Genomic DNA, 19,852 nt, shown 5'->3' on the forward strand with positions numbered 1-19,852 from the left:
GAGGAAGTGCATTCCTAGCATGGAGGACAGCTTACCCCAATTTGGGCAGACAATAGATAGATGTTGAGTTCTGGAACAGCTAGCAGTTCTCTCCAATTCTCTCAGCTGACTGCTCACACTGGCAACCAGATCACTCCATCTTAAAGTCTTATTTGCTGGATTTTAAAAATAACATCCTTGCTTCTTTCATTTACATTTTAATAAGAATATAAAAAACACATGAGTCAAAAGCTATTTCCATGTCTCCATAAAGCATGTGCTTAGAGACTTTTAAAGCATATTTTTCACCCAATAATATAAACACGTTCACTTTAATGAATCCAATTATGCTACCTCGGGCTATATTTCCCTCCAAGCACAAAGCTTGGAATAAGATTCTTTTCAGTTGTAATATCCACTCCTCTCAAGTGTATAGAGAATGGCCAACTTTATGAGCACACATTTCCTTAGCCCATTTCCTTAACAAGGAAACTATGATAAGATTGCCTTACCTCCCAGAACTTGCAAACATTTTGAAAATGTCATATTACTAAATCCCTATCTTTAAAGAGTTTGTCATGGGTAGGTTAGCCTAATGCTAGGTCACACCCAGGGCGGGAAGCTTCTGAGAAAACATAGCGCAAAGAGTTCTTGAACTTTTTGTCTGCTGGTTACTTGGGCAAAGACCACCTACTCTACTTATTCCTCCTGCTTGCCACCAGACACAAAAAAATGCTCACCAGAATTAACAAGGGTGTTATTACCTTTGATGAAACATCACTCAGGTGGTCTGGTTTTTATTATATGTTAAATAAATTAATTTATACCAGAAACAAAACTGCAGACTTTTTGTCATATTATAAACATTAAAGAGACTGGTCCAGAGACCACCTGGGGGACCCTTACAGACCATATTTTGAATCACAGAGCCACAGGACTATTAAGTGGATTAGTGTTTAGTTAACTGGCTAGGTGATATTCTTGCTGTTAAATACATAAAGAAATGAGCCAGCATCCACACATAAAGTTGAAACAACCTACTTTGAAGTGATGTTGTAATTGCTACACAATATTACAAAATATATAATAGGATAAATTATAGATTCCAATGATTGGCTCCCAAGCTGGTGACAAATTAGGAGTTTAAGGGTGGTCCTGCTAACAAAAACTCCAAATAAATTCAATAGAGCTTCTGCAGACTCAAAGTTTAATAGACTTTTAAATTACTGATTTTAATAATTAGCTCAATTATAAGGATAATTTGGAATCTGAAGTCCATTTATAAATTATACGGCTTTTATTTTTCTGTTGTTTTAAATGGTGACCAAGTTAAAATTCATTTTAAAATGCTGCAAAATTTTAAACTAAGATGAATTTTTGCTTGCAAAGCCAAAAAAAAATCAGAGGCTCAAATCTGTCATTCCAAATTTTGCCAGTTACAAAAATTCAAATTTACTCCAAAACAACTTCAAATTTTTAAAATAAAATACAGCAGTTTATAATAGAAATACTGAAAATAAATCACTGTTGGATACTTTTAGATTTTCCCCTAGTGTACCACAAATCACATCCAGAAGCCCAAACAAAACAATCATTGAAATTTCTGAGACCTTCCTGCTGAGATTCAGAACCATAGCAGAAGAGGTCTAAAGGAAGACTCCACCCAAGCAGGGAGCCTTCTGCATGGGCTGTGCTGGTCTTTGGAAAGTAATGATCAAGGACTCACTAATGGATGACCACAATTACCAAAGGTAACATTAAACAAACAAACAAACAAAAAACCTTTTAAATCCACCAGCATCTGGATGGATTGAAAGACTCCATTTTACCACCACCCTGCTGAGGTACATTTGACCACCAAAGGCAAGGAAAGCCATTAACATCCTGAATTAATGGGGTTAGTGGTTTCCCAATGAGATACTTTCATGACACAATGTGGATTCAGCAAAGTTTCCCCTTCAAGAAAAATAAGGCTTCGATTTCAAAGAGCACTGATTAGACTTAATACCATTAGGGGACTATTACGGCATTTTTTGTTGTTGTTGTTGTTACTCTGCTTCAGTTGCTGAACCAAAAATTGTGGGCAGTTGTCTTTACCAAAGTCAAGGTTTAGGAATGTGAGAGCAAATCCAAGGTACAGATGAGCTTCAGATGTGAACAGGCTTCAGACAGTTTGAGAGCTTTTTGCAGTTTTAACAGGTCCTAGGGTTTTTTATTATCACTACCAGAAGAATAAGAAAACTTAACCAAGAAAATAACAAAAAAAACCCAAAAAACCACTGAATGTGTTACATGATCTTTAAGAAGCTGCATAAGTTTTATTGGTTGCAATGAATATTTCTTACAAATAAAAATTAAACAGCTAGACAAATCTACTAAAGAAATAATTCTTGATCACTTCCAATAGGTCCTAAAATATACAGGAGACCCCAAATACCAAAATATGAATAGAACTATTTCCTTTTGCAAGTTAAAGTAAAAAAATATAACTTTAAAGTCAATCTTCATTAACCCTTGAAAATACAAATATAAATTAAATAAGGTTTGCAAAAGACATGTACAAAAAACCTGCTATAAACAAACCCACTTTCAAAAGAATTGCTCAATTTACTTTGTTGTATTTATTCTGCTTTTCTATTTTAAAAAAAGTTTAAAACAGTACATGTTCTCTGGATCATCCATGAATATCCAGATGTCTTTTCTCTTCAAATCCCAAATCTTCATTCTTAGTTCATTTTTTGTAAACTTAATTTTCACTCCTGGCTGGGTTTTTCTTCCTTGGCAATTCTTTTTGTTACCCCACTAAAATACTTTTCACGAAATGAATTAAGACCTTTGTATGGCAGAAACTGATTATCTAATAGGTGAGAATATTGGTCCTGGTCCTGGTAGATGGGAAAATAGAGGAAAAAAATACAGTTCATTAAATTGTTTATATATGACATAGCAAAAACCCTATTAAGCAAACTCTCTGTCTTTTTGTTATTCTCTCATTACAGAATATATTAGCAGAACATGAATACAAATAAAAGGATTATGCCCTGAGAGTGCTTCTGCACAAATCAGACAATCAATAAGAATTTAAGTTCCCACTAGGTGCCAGGTACTAGGGATGTAAAGTGAAAGATGAAATCAGAGAAGAATGGTCACAAAGAGTTGCATTCATGTATTATCCAACAAGTAAATGAAACTTTTGGTTTACCCCCATATTCAGGCATTAAAGTGGATGACATACACTACAGTGAGTGCCAATGGTTAAGTGGGCTAGACTACTGAGAAATGCTGTACCAGGATGAGATATGTTATTGTTGTTCAGTCGTTCACTCATATATGACTCTGATCAAATAACCCCATTTGGGGATTTTGTGGCAGAAATGCTGAAGTGGTTTGCCATTTCCTTCTCCACCTCATTTTACAGATGAAGAAACTGAGGTCAACAGGTTTGCCCAGCGTTAAAGAGCTAGTAAGTGTCTGAAGCCAGATCTGAATCAGGAAGATGAGTCTTCCTGACTCCAAGTCTCGCACTCCATCCACTGTGCCACCTAGCTGTCTAGGATGAGATAATCTAAACCTGACAGCAAACAATGCTGCTAACTCAACTACTTCTCAATTAGACCTACTCTTGTATAAATCTATTTACCAACTATATAAAAATTGTGGGGAGGGGAGGATCCACTTAGAAAAAGGGTCTTACTACTTACTTAAACAAATTTATATTGATATGCACATGAAATTATGTTTTTCCTATAAAGAGAATCAACTAGAAAGCTGAAACCTAACCTCCCAATCTTTGATTTTAATATCAAAATGGTAGCTACAAATGCATCTGGAATATATCAACTGTCAGAATGTTTTCATATTTCTGTTTATTTTATGAGAAATTAATATCTTAGTCCTACTTCATTGCTAGAGTTTATAAATACCCAGAAGCTTTAGCTAATATGAAATTTCATTTTTTTATACTGTTAGCCCATATGTTTTCCTAGGAACCATTTTAGTCACAACTAAATAATCCAAATTGTGCAATAAATATTTCATAGATATGCCTAGTTTTACTACTGCATTAAGCATAGACAGGCGGGTACTTGAATTTTAAGATAACACAGTGTATATATATCCTAGAAGTTTATCAAATTTTCTAAAGAACACCAATGAATAATAATTCAGGCAACAATACAAAAGCATAATGAAAATAGCAAAGAGTCAACAACTTCTGGGAATATACAATCCCGGAAAAATGAGTTTGTTCCTAGCCACTTGGTGGACACTCAATGCATAAACATTTAATCTTATTTTTCCCTTCTCACCAAAATAAATAGGACCAATTGAGGCACACAGGGTTGGGGAGGGGAAAGGGGTGGGTGAAAAGTATGGCAGAGGGACCTGCATGATGGGGTCACCTCAAAACTGGAAGGCAGAAGTGGATCATAAATACAGTGATATAGATAGGAATCTGGGGACCTGTGATTTCACTGGTTTTGGAAACTTCCTGGTAAGGCAACACTCCCCTGTCAATGCAGACTGGTATCTTTTCTATAATTTATAGTCTTAGAAAGTCACCTAAAACAATGAGAGGTTAAATGACTTGTCCAGGGTAACAAAGCCAGTATGTGTAAAAGGATGCATGCCAACCACACACCATGTGGTTGCAAATACTTATCAAATACAGATGTAATATACAAAATATTGGAAATGTGTTTCAAGATAATATTAATAATAGGTAACATTTATACAGCATTTATGTTTTGCAAAGAGCTTTAGATACATGATCTCATTTGATCTTCTCAATAACCCTATGACCTAGGAGCTATTATTAACCCCATTTTGCTGATGAGAAAAATGAGGCTGAGTGAGATTACATAACTTGCTTGGAATCATATAACTATCTGTATCTGAGGTAACATTCAAATCCAGATCTTCCTGGCTCCAAGTCTAACACTATCCACTATGCCAAGCTACCTCCCATAAAATGGTTCTCTACAATGCTATTCTTCAGCTGACAATCAATCCATACACATTTTTAAGCACCTACTATGTGCCAGGCACTGTGCTAAGTGCTGGGGATACAAAGAAAGGTAAAAAACAATCCCTATTCTTTATAAGTCTTCTCTTCATCTCTTATATACCAAGCAGGCCACAACTTCCCCAACTCCATTGGGGAAGGAAGGGACCCAAGTAAAAACTCCCTAACTCTCAAGTGACTAGCCCCAGGACCTGAACTGAATGAGAGAAAGAGCTATTGACCCATTTTTCTCATCCACTCCTGCCACTGACCCAGTACTAAAGAGAGATAAATTTTTCCCAGCCCATTGCACCCAGGCCAACTTTGTGGAAAGCAGTTTTGTTCCCTGAGAATGTGTTATTTCAGATATCATTATTGACAACTACCTTAAAAGACAATTAATGAATAATAAAAGTGTTAAAGGTTTATCTTATTTGATATATAGGAGTACCCAGAAGAAAGAAAAGTCTAGTCAAGGCATTTCTGTAAGCCAAGACCACCATAATGCACCAGTAGACTGTTTACAAATCAGACAACTTCTAACTGAACCTAAAGAGATGGGGTTTTAACAAAAACAAAAAAATCTCTCTTCAGGGCTAAAATGAAATAATGTGATCTTTAAAATAAGGTGAATTTAAAGAAAGGGCAATAACTTTGAGGGTCATGGCTGTTACAGGAACCAGTAACTGAAGGTGAAACAGGGAAGCTCTCAAAAACACAAAAGTTAACACTTTCAACCCGTGCAAAATGAAGGAACATAAAATTACATGATGTAACTTGTGTTCTACATATAATTTATGTCCCAAGATCTCCTTACAATGTCTTAAAATTTGTGCACTAGAACATAATGCAATATGTTAGAGATAGAGAAGGGGGAAGAATGTTGCTGAACAAGACGGGAAAAACCATTAAGTCACATATAAATAGCAATAGCACATTACATATATGTGTGCCAGTCTATATGAATAGCTTATAAACTCTAACATTTACACGGTGCTTTAAGGTTTACAGAATTCTTTCTTTTAACAACAATGTTGTGAGGTGGACAATGTTGTTATCCCCATTTTCCAGATCAGGAAACTAATCCTCGGCAAAGTTAACCCATATCTCCTGACTTCAAGTCTAGCACACATACACACACACACACACACACACCGTACAAAACTATTTATGACAGTAAGAATTTATAGTGCCTCACTTCAGATAAATTCAATTCTCAATCTTCTGCTCCTCTCTATCTACTCTTATCTTTTGTTAATGCCAGAGTAAACACTTAAGATGTTGATATTCAACTCTACATATCTTTCAACACCTTCAATAACTCATCTCTATCCACATTCTCTGTCCATTCAGACCAAGTACGTCCGTGGCTTTGTTTCTACTCTCATCAGTTAAACATCTCAAAGACAAAAGTGTTTCCTTTAAAGAGAAGGAGGACCTTCATACAACACAATCTTTCTCTTTCTCCTTGAATCAGGATTGCTATTTGCTTGGGCTCTGTATCTTGCTTCTCCAATTTCTTTAGTACTCATGAAACTGTCTATAAGCTTAAATTAAATTAAATTACTATCTCAATATTACAGAGTGTTCATTCAAAGTAGCTTCTTCTTTTTCTTTAGGGTTACCAATTTTCAATGAGAAAGAAAAGCGGAGGGAAAATAAGGATACCCAGAAAACTAATGACTACTAGGAAAGGAAGGTATATGGAATAAAGATTACATTTGCCCTGGTTTGTTGTTTCACACCTGGATCCTTTAAGTACCAGATGAATAGAGGGTGGCTGAGTAGCAGAAAAACAATTTGTTGAACTAAGCTCTGTTCTCAGAACTGAGAAGCAACAAAGCATAGTGGATAAATTCAAAAAGTCCTGAGTTCATGTCCTGAATACACTGTGTGCCTACAATTGCAGGCTAGATGCTAACTTGCATTGGTGGAAGGAGTTTTCATACTTGTAATTCCTGAAATTAATCCCATCTCACCCTGAAAAAAAAAAAAGCTGACAAGTAAGAGAGAATAGAGGATAAGACACAAACAGATAATTATCACACATGTTACATGGTAAATGCATTAGAGAAGTATAAGATAAATGCTATATGATTGGTAGGAGGGATTCACCAGATCATTCTTACAGAAGTCAACATTTGAAATGGACTTTAAAGTATGGGTAGGAATACAACAAGTAAAGTGAGATAGTGAAAGTACTCCAGGCATAGGAAGCAGCATGATAAAAGGCATGGAGGCAGCAGAATGTAGTGGATATTCACGGGACAAAGAGTAGTCGAGTTTGGCAAGAATACAGCATACCTGGAGGGAAGCAATATGAACCAAATCTGTGAATGTAGGCTGGTCCTAGATTGTGGAAGGCCTGTAATGCCAGGCAAAAAAAATGGAAACTTTATTCATTAGATGACAGAGAACCACTGAAGATTTTTGAACAGAAGCATGACATAATCAAATCTTGCATAATAAAGGTTTCAAGCATAAGAAAACTTCCATAAGAAAGACTGGGAGAGGGGAAGAAGGAGAGCAGATAGGTACAAAAATCTGTTGAGGCCATGTAAGATAGTCAGAACATGTGGTAATGAGGGCTTTTACTAGGATAGAACAGTGGGAATAGTGAGAAAGGGATTAATGTGATGTAGACAAGAAATCAACAAAAGTTGGTATCTGACTGGGTATGAGTAAGGAAGAAGGAAGAATCCATATAATCCCAAATTATGAACAAAGGTGGTGAATCAGACAAATTATAGCTAGAATAAATGCTTCTAAAAGAAAATTGATGCTCACCACAATTACTCCACAATGGAAATGAAAATACCTTAGCCTTGCAAATTCGTGGACAACTTTACAAATCGTGGGAAATAAGCCACTTCAGAGTCTATAAAACCAACACAACTGAATAATATTCAATTCCGATTTGTACAAAATAATTGCTAAATAGTATCCTGTAAAGAGGCTAGACTTTGAGTTCAACCTAGATGACTTTAGGTAAATCATTTCACGTCTCTAGGTTTCAGTTTGCTCATCTGTAAAGTAAAAGTGCTGCACCAGATGACCTCTGAAGTACCTAACATATGGTTAATTTTTCTAAACAAAAGGTTGGTAGGGTTTACAAAACAAAATCAGATTTAAAATCTACTAAATAGCAAAAAATCTTAGACCTAAACTTTTAGACAGGATCCTGTTAACACAACGTCCCCACCAAGTCAATTTCTTGCACCAACAATACTGCTAATTCTAAACATAATCCATATAGAGAAGTGAAGCACTATCTCTAAAGCAGAAATGGAATTCCAATACTTTTATGTGTACCACTGCCCTCTGCTGGCTAAGATCAGAGAATCCTTCTTTATGCTCCCTTACCCCATAGGTTACAATAACAGTTTAAACCAGAATTGATCACATATCCCGAGGCCTAAGAGGTAAGGGTCAGGAACTCTTGGGTCTCACTGCTGTTAGATATCTATGGAGCTATCCATCATAAAGTCATTATTCATACCAACTCATTTCTTAAATATACAAATACAGTACTGCAAGAGATTTTACGTTCTACTAATCTTCATCTATGACCAACCAAAAACTGAAAAATTCACTTTAAAACAATAGCAAAGAATGGACCTTATATGCAAATGAATCTTTAACTGTTATATATATATATATATAATCCATCAAAGAATAAAATGGGATGTCCAAAATAAAGGATAAAAGGCATTAAAAACAAGTGACCTCAATTCCCAAAGTATATAATGCCACTCCATGATGTAATAAATATTAACAAAAAGGTTCAAAAATGCCAAATTAAAAGAAACTTCAAGAATATTTTGTGTATGCACATTCAAAAATAGGCACTTAACTCAGGGCTACTGAAGTTAATTTGTTATTGCTTGAGGATGAGTATACAAATGCATTTCTCAACCTGAGCATAAACTTCTGAGAATTAGAGATAGGTCTTGGGACAGTGGGGGCTAGAGCAAGAGAACACAAAGAATAAATCCAAACAACCTTTTTTAATTATATTTGTTCTTAAACTCTATTACCCAATCCCTCTTATCACCTAGTCCTCAGAGAAACAAAGGTTTTTCTATAGTTCTTAACAGTATGGTGATTCTGCCACCTTGCTGTTGTCCACTAGAAAAAAACTGAAGTTAAATCATTAGTCACTAGTTGAAAAAGTTTGAGACTGACTCCACCTAATTTTGATATTATAATACTGAAATTAAGAGAATTACAAAACAGAAAATTCTGTATTCTGTAGCTATTGACCATATTTACACACACACACACACACACACACACACACACACACACACACACACACCCCCTCTACACCCTTTTTCATAAACAAGTGGCATCATTTAATCCAGCAAGAAACAAATGAGTGTATACTGTGTGGAAGACACCAGGCGCTGTGAGGAATACACAGTAGTGTTATAAGACCTACTCCCCGCATAAAATAATTCCTCTCTAACTTGGCCCTAACTCTCCCTAATATTTATTTCCTTTTGACTTCACTTCTACTGGATCCCTTGGAACTCCCATTCAAATATAAATAGACTCCTCTTTACTCTCAGTCTCATCCTCTTATAATGCAACTTGTTTGCCTTAAATTAAACCTGACTTTTTTCTGAGGACGTCACAGCCCTTCAGCACTCTCTCCATAACTGACCACTCCTTGTTTCATTCCTCACACCAACTCACTCCATAAACTGGTTGAGGTCAGCAAGCTTGTTATCCTCCTTATTCTCCACTGCCATTTTAGACTCTTGATATGCCACCATCAATCAGTAACCCTCCTCCTGGGAAGCCCATGCAACTCTTCCTGCAGCTACACACTTAACTAGGTGGTCATGCTTTATAAGTCACCATTACTTGGAAGAGTTCTACCTCCAAGAACTTCAATTCTTTAAAGTCCCTCTAAAACCATAACCTCGTCTTTCCACTTCTCCCACACCATCATTCCTAAGCCATCTCACCATTCTCATCATGACCACCTATTTCTTGATCCTTCTCTGTTTCCTCAGACTATCATCAACATTTTGGCATCAAGAAACTAAAAGCTGGAAGACAACAGAGAGGTTCTCTGGTCCAACCTACACCTGACTGAATTCCTTATGCGTCACCACAGACAAGTGATCATCTGTACTGTGCCTAGAGAATTCCAATGACAGGAATACACTGACTACTGAGGTAATGAATTCTATTTCTAAACAGCAATCATTGCTAGGAAATTTTCCCCTTATAACAAGCCCCAAATATGCCATAACAACTCCCACTCCTTGCTTGTAGTGTTATAATGTGGGGCCAAAACAAAAAAAAAAACCCTATTCCATATGACAGTCCTTTAAATACTTTAAGACTGTTACCATGTCTCCCTTCTACTCTCTCTAAGTCTTCTTTATTCAAGGCTAGATAAGGCCAGTTCCTTCAACCAATCCTCTCATAACAGTTCTTTTCCTTTTTTATACAATGTACCCCTTTGGCCATCTAGTGAAGCCTATGGATTCCTCAGAATAATTTTTTTAAATATATAAAATACATAGGATGAAAAAGGAAATCATATTTAATTATCAAAATACTTTTTTAAAAGTTGCCAGACCCCTATTTTATGGTATGGATTCCAGTACTCTTACCATCTTAGTCACAATCCAGCTTATATCCTTTCTAAAATGTGACACCTCGAACTGAACAGAAGTCCAGATGTAGCTTAACCATAACAAAATCATTACATTCCTTTTCCTGAATACTATGCCTCTCAAAGTCTCTTTATAGAGCTTTGGGCTCTGCCATGTATCACTGTTGGCTCATGTACTGAGGCTATAGTTTATTAATCTTCCTCTTAGCCCAGTTTCTTTTTTCAGCAATCATTACCTAGCTATATTTCTCCCATCCTATCTTTGTAAAGTTAATTTTTTGAACCCAAGTGTAATGCTTTGCATTTATCCCTATTAAATCCCACCTTCCTGGATTTGGCCCATTGTTCTAGCCTAATAACAGCTTTTTGGATCCTGAATTTGTCATTCAACATTCTAGGTATCCCTTCTAGCTTTATGAAATCTGCAAATTTGATAAACAAGCCATCTAGGGCCTCATCCAAATTACTTCCCTACCTACAGATTCTTAAATCAAAAGTAGGCCATTTCAACAGCGTTTTATCATAAACCTTTAAATGTTATTTTTTGGCTAAAAGCTTTCTCCATTCCTACTCCCCAAATACTGTATGTCGCTACACTAAGTCACAATACCATACTGAATCCTTTTATTAATCTTTTATTGAGTATCTATCATATTCAAGAAGTTTGGCAATGGAGAAGAAAGACAACAGTCTGAGATATTACTAGGTCAAGGAAAGTTTTCTTGTAAGATGAAGTGAATTGACTATTTTTGTAATCAGAGACAAAGAAGCCATCAGAGAACTAAAATGGTTGAGACAGGATGATTGATGAAGCAAGGTCCTAGAGGGGATTGGGTGTAGATGAGGAGAAAGGCGTCAAGACACAAGCAGAAGTTATGCTTAGCAGTAAGAAGAGGGTAAGGTGAAGTGAGAAAGTTATTGAGGTACAGGAAGAAGTTGGGGGAGCTTGTCACATGGATGTTTGTATTAAGAAAAAAAAAGTACAGAATTGACCATTGATTAGATACGGGGAAGGAGAAAAAATAAGGAGAGAAGAACATCTAGGTTGTGAACCTAGGTAACTAGGAGAATGGTAATACCCTGGATGATAACTGAATCTTATGCCTCCTTTAGGCTCATACTGTAACCAGACTAGGTTAAAGTGCATATTACTTCTAGTCTCAACTTCTGCAACAGCTTTCCAACTGATCCCTTTAACACTGGCCTTTCCCCTCTTCAATCTATTCTTCTAGCCACCACCAGAGTAATATTCCTAATATAAACATTTAACCATGTCACTCATACTTTTAAAAAAAATTTTTTTAAATAGATATCTACTGCCAGTGATTTGTCCTGCAATTCAAAGCCCTCCACAGTTGGACTACAATTTACCTTTCCAGGCTTATCACAGATTAATTCTAGGTAGATTCTATGATCTAGCCAAACTAGTCATTATTTTCCCATTCTGACCTTTCTCAATTCCTTTAAATGTCTAACACACACACACACACACACACACACACACACACACACACCCCATTCTTTTAAAGCTTTAACAAAATTGTTAGAAGTGCATTTTTTTGACATCATCTAATTTAGCCCATTTATAAACTGCCTTGATAATTAAGTCTTTTATCAAACTATAAATTCCATGAAGGAACTGCTTCTACTTTAAGATTCATCTCATGGTCTGAGAATGAAATACACTTACTCAACATTTAGTTGTCAAATACCAAAAATTCCTAGATGGCAAATGGTTATACCTATTTAGTTTGCTTAATGTAATTAGCATTTGAAACTATTTATCCAATATAATCCTCACTGAAATTAAAATCCCATCTTTCTGATAAGTTCTCTACCAAAAAAACAAAAAACAATGGTGTTTGTTAATTTTGCCACATAATCGTAACATTAGTGACAATTCCCAAGGATAATTTTCAAATTATAATATGGCTATTTGTAGAGAACAGGTGATTGTCCCCAAAAGGCATCATCTGGGACATGGACAATCAGAGATTCAATGATGCTAACCTAAATAAATCTATAATGATACTAGAGGAAACCAAATGACTTTTAACTTTATTTATGGGTCAGGTAAAGTTGTTTCTTTACTCACTGTCACTCCTTGATAATGTGATAATGATTTCTTCCACATCACTGGCATAAACTTTGGATCATTTCTATTTTCCTAAGTGACAGCAGTTTATATAAAACAGCAGTTTCCACTGCAAACTTCTGAATACAAATGGCTTATGAAGCATCTTATGATAAGTGAAAGCCAGTGATGCCGATAGCAAAGTGAAAACCACCTAATGTAATACTTATCTAATTTTGTCAGCTAACATTAAGAAAAGACTCTTTAATTACAGTGGAGACTGGAGGTATGTGATATATTCTTAGAGAAATATTAAAGTGAGAGCAACAAGGGGAAAAAGATGAAGAAGGGAGAGGAGGACAAGGAAAGCAGCAGGTAGTTTTTCTTTTTTAAATTAATAGAGAAATGAAACATAAATGATGTTGCTGAATTCAGTGGGCCTCAGTTCAGCTTCAGGGTAATTACCCATGTCCGGCTTTTGTTTAAAAATCCTGCTACCCTTATCAAAGCTTCCCACTGTTCGACATCTGGTACTGGACAGTAGCTATAGAAACCACTTGTGCTGAAGTTATACAACTATAAACAGCACTAAGCAATTTCCAAACCAAGGACAAGCAGGTCAAAAGTCTGGCACCCAATACTGGTAAATAGAAACTCCCAACATTAATCTTAATGAGAACCTGAATGTCACAAGGTGAGATTGGAAATCTTTATTCAGTAAGACTAATGCTTATATATTTGCAAATTTGTTCTCTTCAAAAGTTCATTTTCCAGTTACTCTCATCTATGCCTATATCTTCTGTGGAATTTTTTTTTAACATCCTCAGTCCTAGAATTCTAAACCTTAAACAATATTCTCCACAAAGTATTAAACTTTAATGTCCAGGACTCTTAGCATCAACTACAGGAATCAACTGCAATGATGATAGCTCATAGTTCTATAGTTTAAGGTTTATTCACAACGAGATTCAGATACTTCAGTTATTGTCTCAATTTTACTGATGGAAGAATTGAGACCGTGAGAAGTTCTATGACTCACCCAAGGTCACATGGCTAGTAAGGCTGGAAGCAGGATTCAAACTTGGGCATCTCCATCCTTTTCATTACATCAAGCTGCCTCTCTCAGAATGAGACTTAATAGATTTCTAACAAAAGGCTCTGTACTCCTCAATATACCATGGGGTACCCTACTCAGACATCTATAGCTTTATGTAAAAACTCAGCAGTTAAACTGGAGGCCTGAAAGAGCACCAAGAAAGAGTTTACTGCCAACCTAATGCACTTGCTAGGACTAAAGTTTAATTATATCAAAGAAAATGTCTTGCTTACCGAACCAATAAAAAAAGGATATATTTTTGGGCCAGATATATTAATAGATTTCAAAAAACTGGAAATACTGACAATCCATATGAATTTTAGAAAATGCCTATATGTGCCAATAGAAACAAAATATTATAAATAGAAATTAGAATTATAATGGATTTTTATGGTTGGGGGTTTTGCAGGAGGGGTGTGATGGTCCATATTTGACTTAAGAAAAATGCTAGGAAGACTAATCTAAATTAAATATTGAATAAAGAATAATAGGAAATGCTACAACATGAAGAAAATGTTATTCAAGTAATTATAGAATGGACAAAGTACTGGCATTTCTATTTCAGCTTAGAATACTGCTGACTACAAGATAATGAATGTTTATTAAACAGAATGAACTTTACTTCTATATCCATAATCATGATACTATATATAATTCCTCCATTTCCCTTGTTCAAAATTCACTTCTATTTCTATTTTATCATACTATGAGACACTTATATCTAGGATTCTACTATCACTGTCCACAAAGAATGAATTTCTAAAGACTCTTTAAGTGGAAGAGAATATTATTCATAATGATTGACCCTCTATTTCCCTTCAGGGAAACAAATGATCCTGTAAATAAGATTGAATAATAACCAAATTATGCCATATGTACTGGGATCCAAGTAACTCAAAGGAAAAACAAACTGACCATTAGGAAAATAAAAACAGTTGTCATACTTGTCCTTGGTTTGAGCAGGAATCATTAAAACCCAATGTAAAGGAATATAAACTATATTCATCTATATCTCTCTATGTGACATATATCACATATATGTATACAAATATATTTTTCCTAGGCAAATATTTCCCAAGGAAATTGTACATCCCTCTAATATGTAATACTTAATATAAACTCACTGTCATAAGGTTTAATTATTGCCCTCCAAGACATTCTTAAATCATCTCTGTCTCTGGGGATACAACCATCTTGCAAACAAGTGACCTCAAGGTTATCCTTGATTCCTCTCTTCTCTCCCATGTCCAAATAATTGTTACAATCTGGACAGTTCTTTCTCCACAGTTTTAAAATAGGATCCCTTTCTCTAGAGCAAAATCCCTCATCTTTGGCCACATTCCACTCTGATTTATTACAATCTTCTCATCACTCTTTCCATTTACAAAAGTCTTCTTCCCAATAAATCCAAAACAGAGAAACTAACAACTTTTGCCTTGTCCCTATGTCCACATTATTTTCTTCATTAGGGTCTCTGTACTAGTATATTAACCTATCTATGAGAAAAGTCACATCTTGTACAATACACATATAACATTTTTCTGGAATACAGTTAAAATATTTATAACAAATACAGGTGCTTAAACAATTTAAAGAAATAGATCCCCGCTGAACTACGCTTTTAATGAACAGAATGTTTTAAAATAAGAATTAGCATAGCACACAGAATATAACTGTTTACATTTTAGCAACTTTCTCTCTTAAATTTACTAGAAATAAAACTGAGACTAGTACTTTGCTATGTGCTAAACAAACTTGTGGGGTTTCAGCATTTTCCTCATACTAACTGTAGATGATAAAGACCACATAAAGAAAGTAAAATGCTTTTCTACTGATAATCATCACAAAATGAATAGCAGTTTAACTCCAGCATGCAACAATAAGGGCACTGGTTCTTCAAAAACAAAACCATAAATAACCTGAGGCTGTATAAGTTAAGAGAACAAAATTCCTTGATATCCATTAAGAGCTAACTATGAATTTCATTGTGCCCCTGAAACAAAGATATTTACATAGCATAAAGTTTTATGTTTTAAAAAATGTATTCTCCAAGACAAAGTATTATTCTCATTTTCCAAATAAGAAACCCAAGGTTCAGAGACTAAGTGATTCACTGATAGCAGTACAACTTAATGTTAAACTCAGGTCTTTCAACTCCAACTGCTGTTGGTCCTTGTCTGTAAAAATTCACAGTCTAGTAGACGGAAGTAAGGTAACTATGCTGAAAAAAATATAATATATTTTAGAATACAAGTAAATACAATGACAACAATATGGTAAAGATAAACAACTTAGGAATTAGGAATTGTGATCAGTGTAATGACTAATTAGGATTCTAGAAGACTAATGGTAAAGCATACTTTTGCTAGACTATGCATATTTGTAATAGGGGTCTTACTTTTCTTTTGTTCTCAACTAGGGAGAGGATTGAGGTAGAAGGATGAGAAGAAAGATTCTTGCTGACTGAAAAAATTTTAATATAATTTTTTAAAACAATGTAAGTGCATATAAGAGAAGAATAAAATCAGAACTAAATCAATAATCCCAAAGGGCACTTACAAGAGTATTTTTATAGTCACTATCTTTGTAGATCTTTAGTGGGAGAAGATGTGAGAAGACAGACACATTATTAATTTATCATTAAGGCATCACTGGGGAAGAACAGATTACTCAATATGTTTTTGGCTCCATAATGGACCTTTATTGAGTTCATCTGGGTTATCAAGAAAACATTTTTTACTACTAAGACTCAGTCAAGTTTAAATAGTCCATCCAATAACATACCACAAATATTTTTTATAATCCACATTTTCACCAACCACCAATTTCAATATTAGTCTTTTCAAACTTAAAAACAGAAATTTCAAAAGGGAAAAAGGAACAATTTACATCATCCTAACAAATACACCCAAGTTGTATTGATGTTAAACATGTCTAACATATTACAATCCAGAAATGGAGAGAAAATACACAAAAGTATAAAAATTTATAATTAACGGTATTCTGTAGCCAAAGTCAATAGTGCTGGACAAGCACAAGTGCAATTTATTAGAGAAATGAGAATTGTTTGACAATTTTATGTCATCTCTTGCATTATAAGGGACTAGGACCTTAACAACAGTTACATACATTCCTCTTTACAAAGTGAAGGTAAAAATAAAGCAATATATTTCCAACTAAGCACCATAACTTAACGTAACAAAGAATACTCATAATGAATTGTAGAAGACTCTAAATGAGGCGATAATGAAAATACGAAATTCAATTCTTAGAAAGCAAAGATCATGTTACAGGGGACAGCTATAAGATGCTCCTTGGCAAAATGGCATGAGGCAGCTAGCCAATTATTAACACTAACATTAATGCCTATAAAGTACCCTGACAGCTTCTCTTTACATCTTTGGTATGTGGTTTAAAAAAAAAAAAACAACCATCTAAAAGATACCTCAACTTTATCCCTACTGTTTCTTTTTAGTCCCAAATGAATTTGCCTAGAGGGAGATTATAACTTTAGAATGAGGATGAAATACTCCAAAATAAATTAAGCTCCAGGAGGGAAAACAAAGGTAAAAGGTCCACAACGGATCTTATTTCTGCCATAAAAATAGAAATTATGGGCTTATTTTGCTGGTCAACTAAGCTTGAAAAAGTCCTATAAATTATTCCTATTATGTCTCACTTTTCATTTCTTTGGAACAATATTTCAAATAGCCATCATCACCCAGAGTCAAGGGACAATCTATATTGTCTAAACAACAACAAAAAAATGTTCATTTGATTTGTTTTACTTCCAGCACAATCCTGGTGGTAAGATTACACTCTGCTCCTTCCCAAAGTACTATATGTCATCTATACAAATTGTGTGGTTAAAAAAAAATAAATCATACATGCCAAATTTATACATCTAAACAAATGTTGACCTCTTCAACATAATCACCAAAGGAGATTTGCTTATTCCAATGATGCTACTATTGCTTAAAATACTTTGGGAGGAATCCCTTGATTGGAAATGCCTTCCAGGATAGCATCACATTCTTCTGAATGTGCTAAATGATAGCAAATACTAATTTTTGAAATTAAAAGTCCCTTGAAGCCAAATACAGCTAATCAGGTGAGTGATCTAAATCAAATAATACTTTGGGAGTTAAAAAAGGTGATGGGATAAAGTAATGAGACCAGTAAGTTTGGCTTTTATCTTTTCATGTCTCAAAACATAACTTTGAAAGTCATCTGTTAGGATAGGCAACCTACGAACATAGTCATGGAGTAGGGTCAGGCTCTATGACTCAGGAAATAGAATATCTCCCCCCACACCACAGTATTCCTCTCATGAATTAAAATCTTCAAGGGTGAGGTTCATCAGAAAAAGGCCCCTCAAAAAATAAACTAAATAAATAAAAAGATAGAGAAAGAAAGAGTAGGCTAATCTGTGATCACTAAGAGATGACTGGTACATAGGAAAACAAAGTCTTTGTCCTTCAAAGCCCTTCCTTGAATGAATTATATAGAACAAACAAAGCATATGTGTGAGTGCCAATTAATGAAAGACTAGGTTTCAGAGCAGCCTAAAAGGTTAAAGAATTAAGGAGAGAACAGAAACAAATTAACAGTTCTTGGATAAGGACATCACAAATGAGTGCTCAAGTTAAGAGGACAGCTCAAGGGTGGCAGTGGGACAAGGAGAATTCAGATAATTTCATTATCTGAGCTAGAAGATGGGTAGATAGATGGCCAGAGAGACACAGACAGAAAGATATATACACACGTACATAAAAAGGAAAAAAAGATAATAACAATTTAAGCATACTCAATTTGGGATAGGAAAGGAAAACAAGGCAGAGGAGTAAATCTATAGGTTAACACTGGGATCAAATTATTGTAAGCATGACTAATTGCAAGAACCCCGTGCTGATTTAAGGGAGGAGGGAAACCACTAAGTTAAATGTACTTTTGGAAAAATTATATTTTAAAGGCCTAAAGGTTAAAGCATAGAGAAAATAGAATATTTGATTATAATAAAATTTTAAAAGGACAGCTTCAGAGAAACCTAGAAGGACTTCTATGAACTGATGCAAAGTGAAGTCAGTAGAACCAGGAGAGCAATTTATAGAAAACAATACTGTAAAGAAGAAAAAAAAAACTTTGAAAAATGTAAAATGTCTGATCAATGCACTGGCTATTAGAGGACTAATGATAAAGCTAGCTACCAGAGAGGTGATGGATTCAAGATGCAGAATAAGATATACATTTTTGGAGACATAGTAGGTGCTTAGTAAATGCTTTTTGGAACAATCAATATGGGAATATGTTTTGCTTAACTACATATATTTGTTATAAGGAGTTCCCCCCACCCCACCTATGAGGGTGAGAGTTGGGAGGGATATGGTAGACAGAAAAAAAAAAAGAAAATAGAGTTGATGAAGCATATTTTTTAAATGAATGAAAGAGAACAATAAATAGAAAGGCCAGAAAAAATCACTGACAATCAGGACAACTTTGAAAGTTACATGCTGAATGTATTACACATTTTAAAAGATAAACAAGCCTTACATAATATAGATTCACAGTTTCATTTACAATCCTATTCTACTATTATACTATGTAGTTGGAAATATATTTAGTGTTAGTTAAGAACAAAAATAAATTTTTGAAAAAAGAAAATTTATGCTCCACTAGGCCTGGCTGTTGGTATATTTACACATGGAGATATTACTTTATTTATCTTCATTCTGTTATTTCTAAACTTATATATTCTTCTTCTTTCTCCTTTTAAATATGCCCCAGAAAACACATACACACATTTACATCATGGTCTAAATGGGAAAATTAAAGTATATACATATTTCTTAGCATCCCATAATACCTTTATCAAAACTAATAATGAACCAAAGCACAAAATCATTTCCTGATAGCTAACTGATCAAAACATATGAAGTTTCCAAAAGAACTGCAAATTATCAAAAATCATGAGAGAATGTTCCAAATAACTAGTAAGAGAAATTAAAATTAAAAGATTTCTGAGATTTCATCTCACAACCCTCAAAGGAGCAAAAATCACAAACAGACAAA

At 34.7% G+C, this 19,852-nt stretch overlaps 1 protein-coding gene across 1 annotated transcript in view; it reads right to left on the reverse strand.

Annotated features, from left to right (window-relative positions):
• Window positions 1-2,272: 2,272 nt before the first annotated feature.
• The window catches only part of TRMT11 (tRNA methyltransferase 11), a 60,927-nt gene continuing 43,347 nt past the window's right edge, over window positions 2,273-19,852 (reverse strand). The window contains exon 13 of the mRNA XM_020986988.2: window positions 2,273-2,864. Coding sequence (XP_020842647.1) covers window positions 2,733-2,864 — 132 coding nt within the window. The 3' untranslated portion in view covers window positions 2,273-2,732. The remainder of the gene's footprint in view (window positions 2,865-19,852) is intronic.

The sequence above is a fragment of the Phascolarctos cinereus genome, unplaced genomic scaffold (assembly GCF_003287225.1).
Source record: "Phascolarctos cinereus isolate Bilbo 61053 unplaced genomic scaffold, phaCin_HiC Scaffold_5;HRSCAF=322, whole genome shotgun sequence".
NCBI classification, from domain to species: Eukaryota; Metazoa; Chordata; class Mammalia; order Diprotodontia; family Phascolarctidae; genus Phascolarctos; species Phascolarctos cinereus.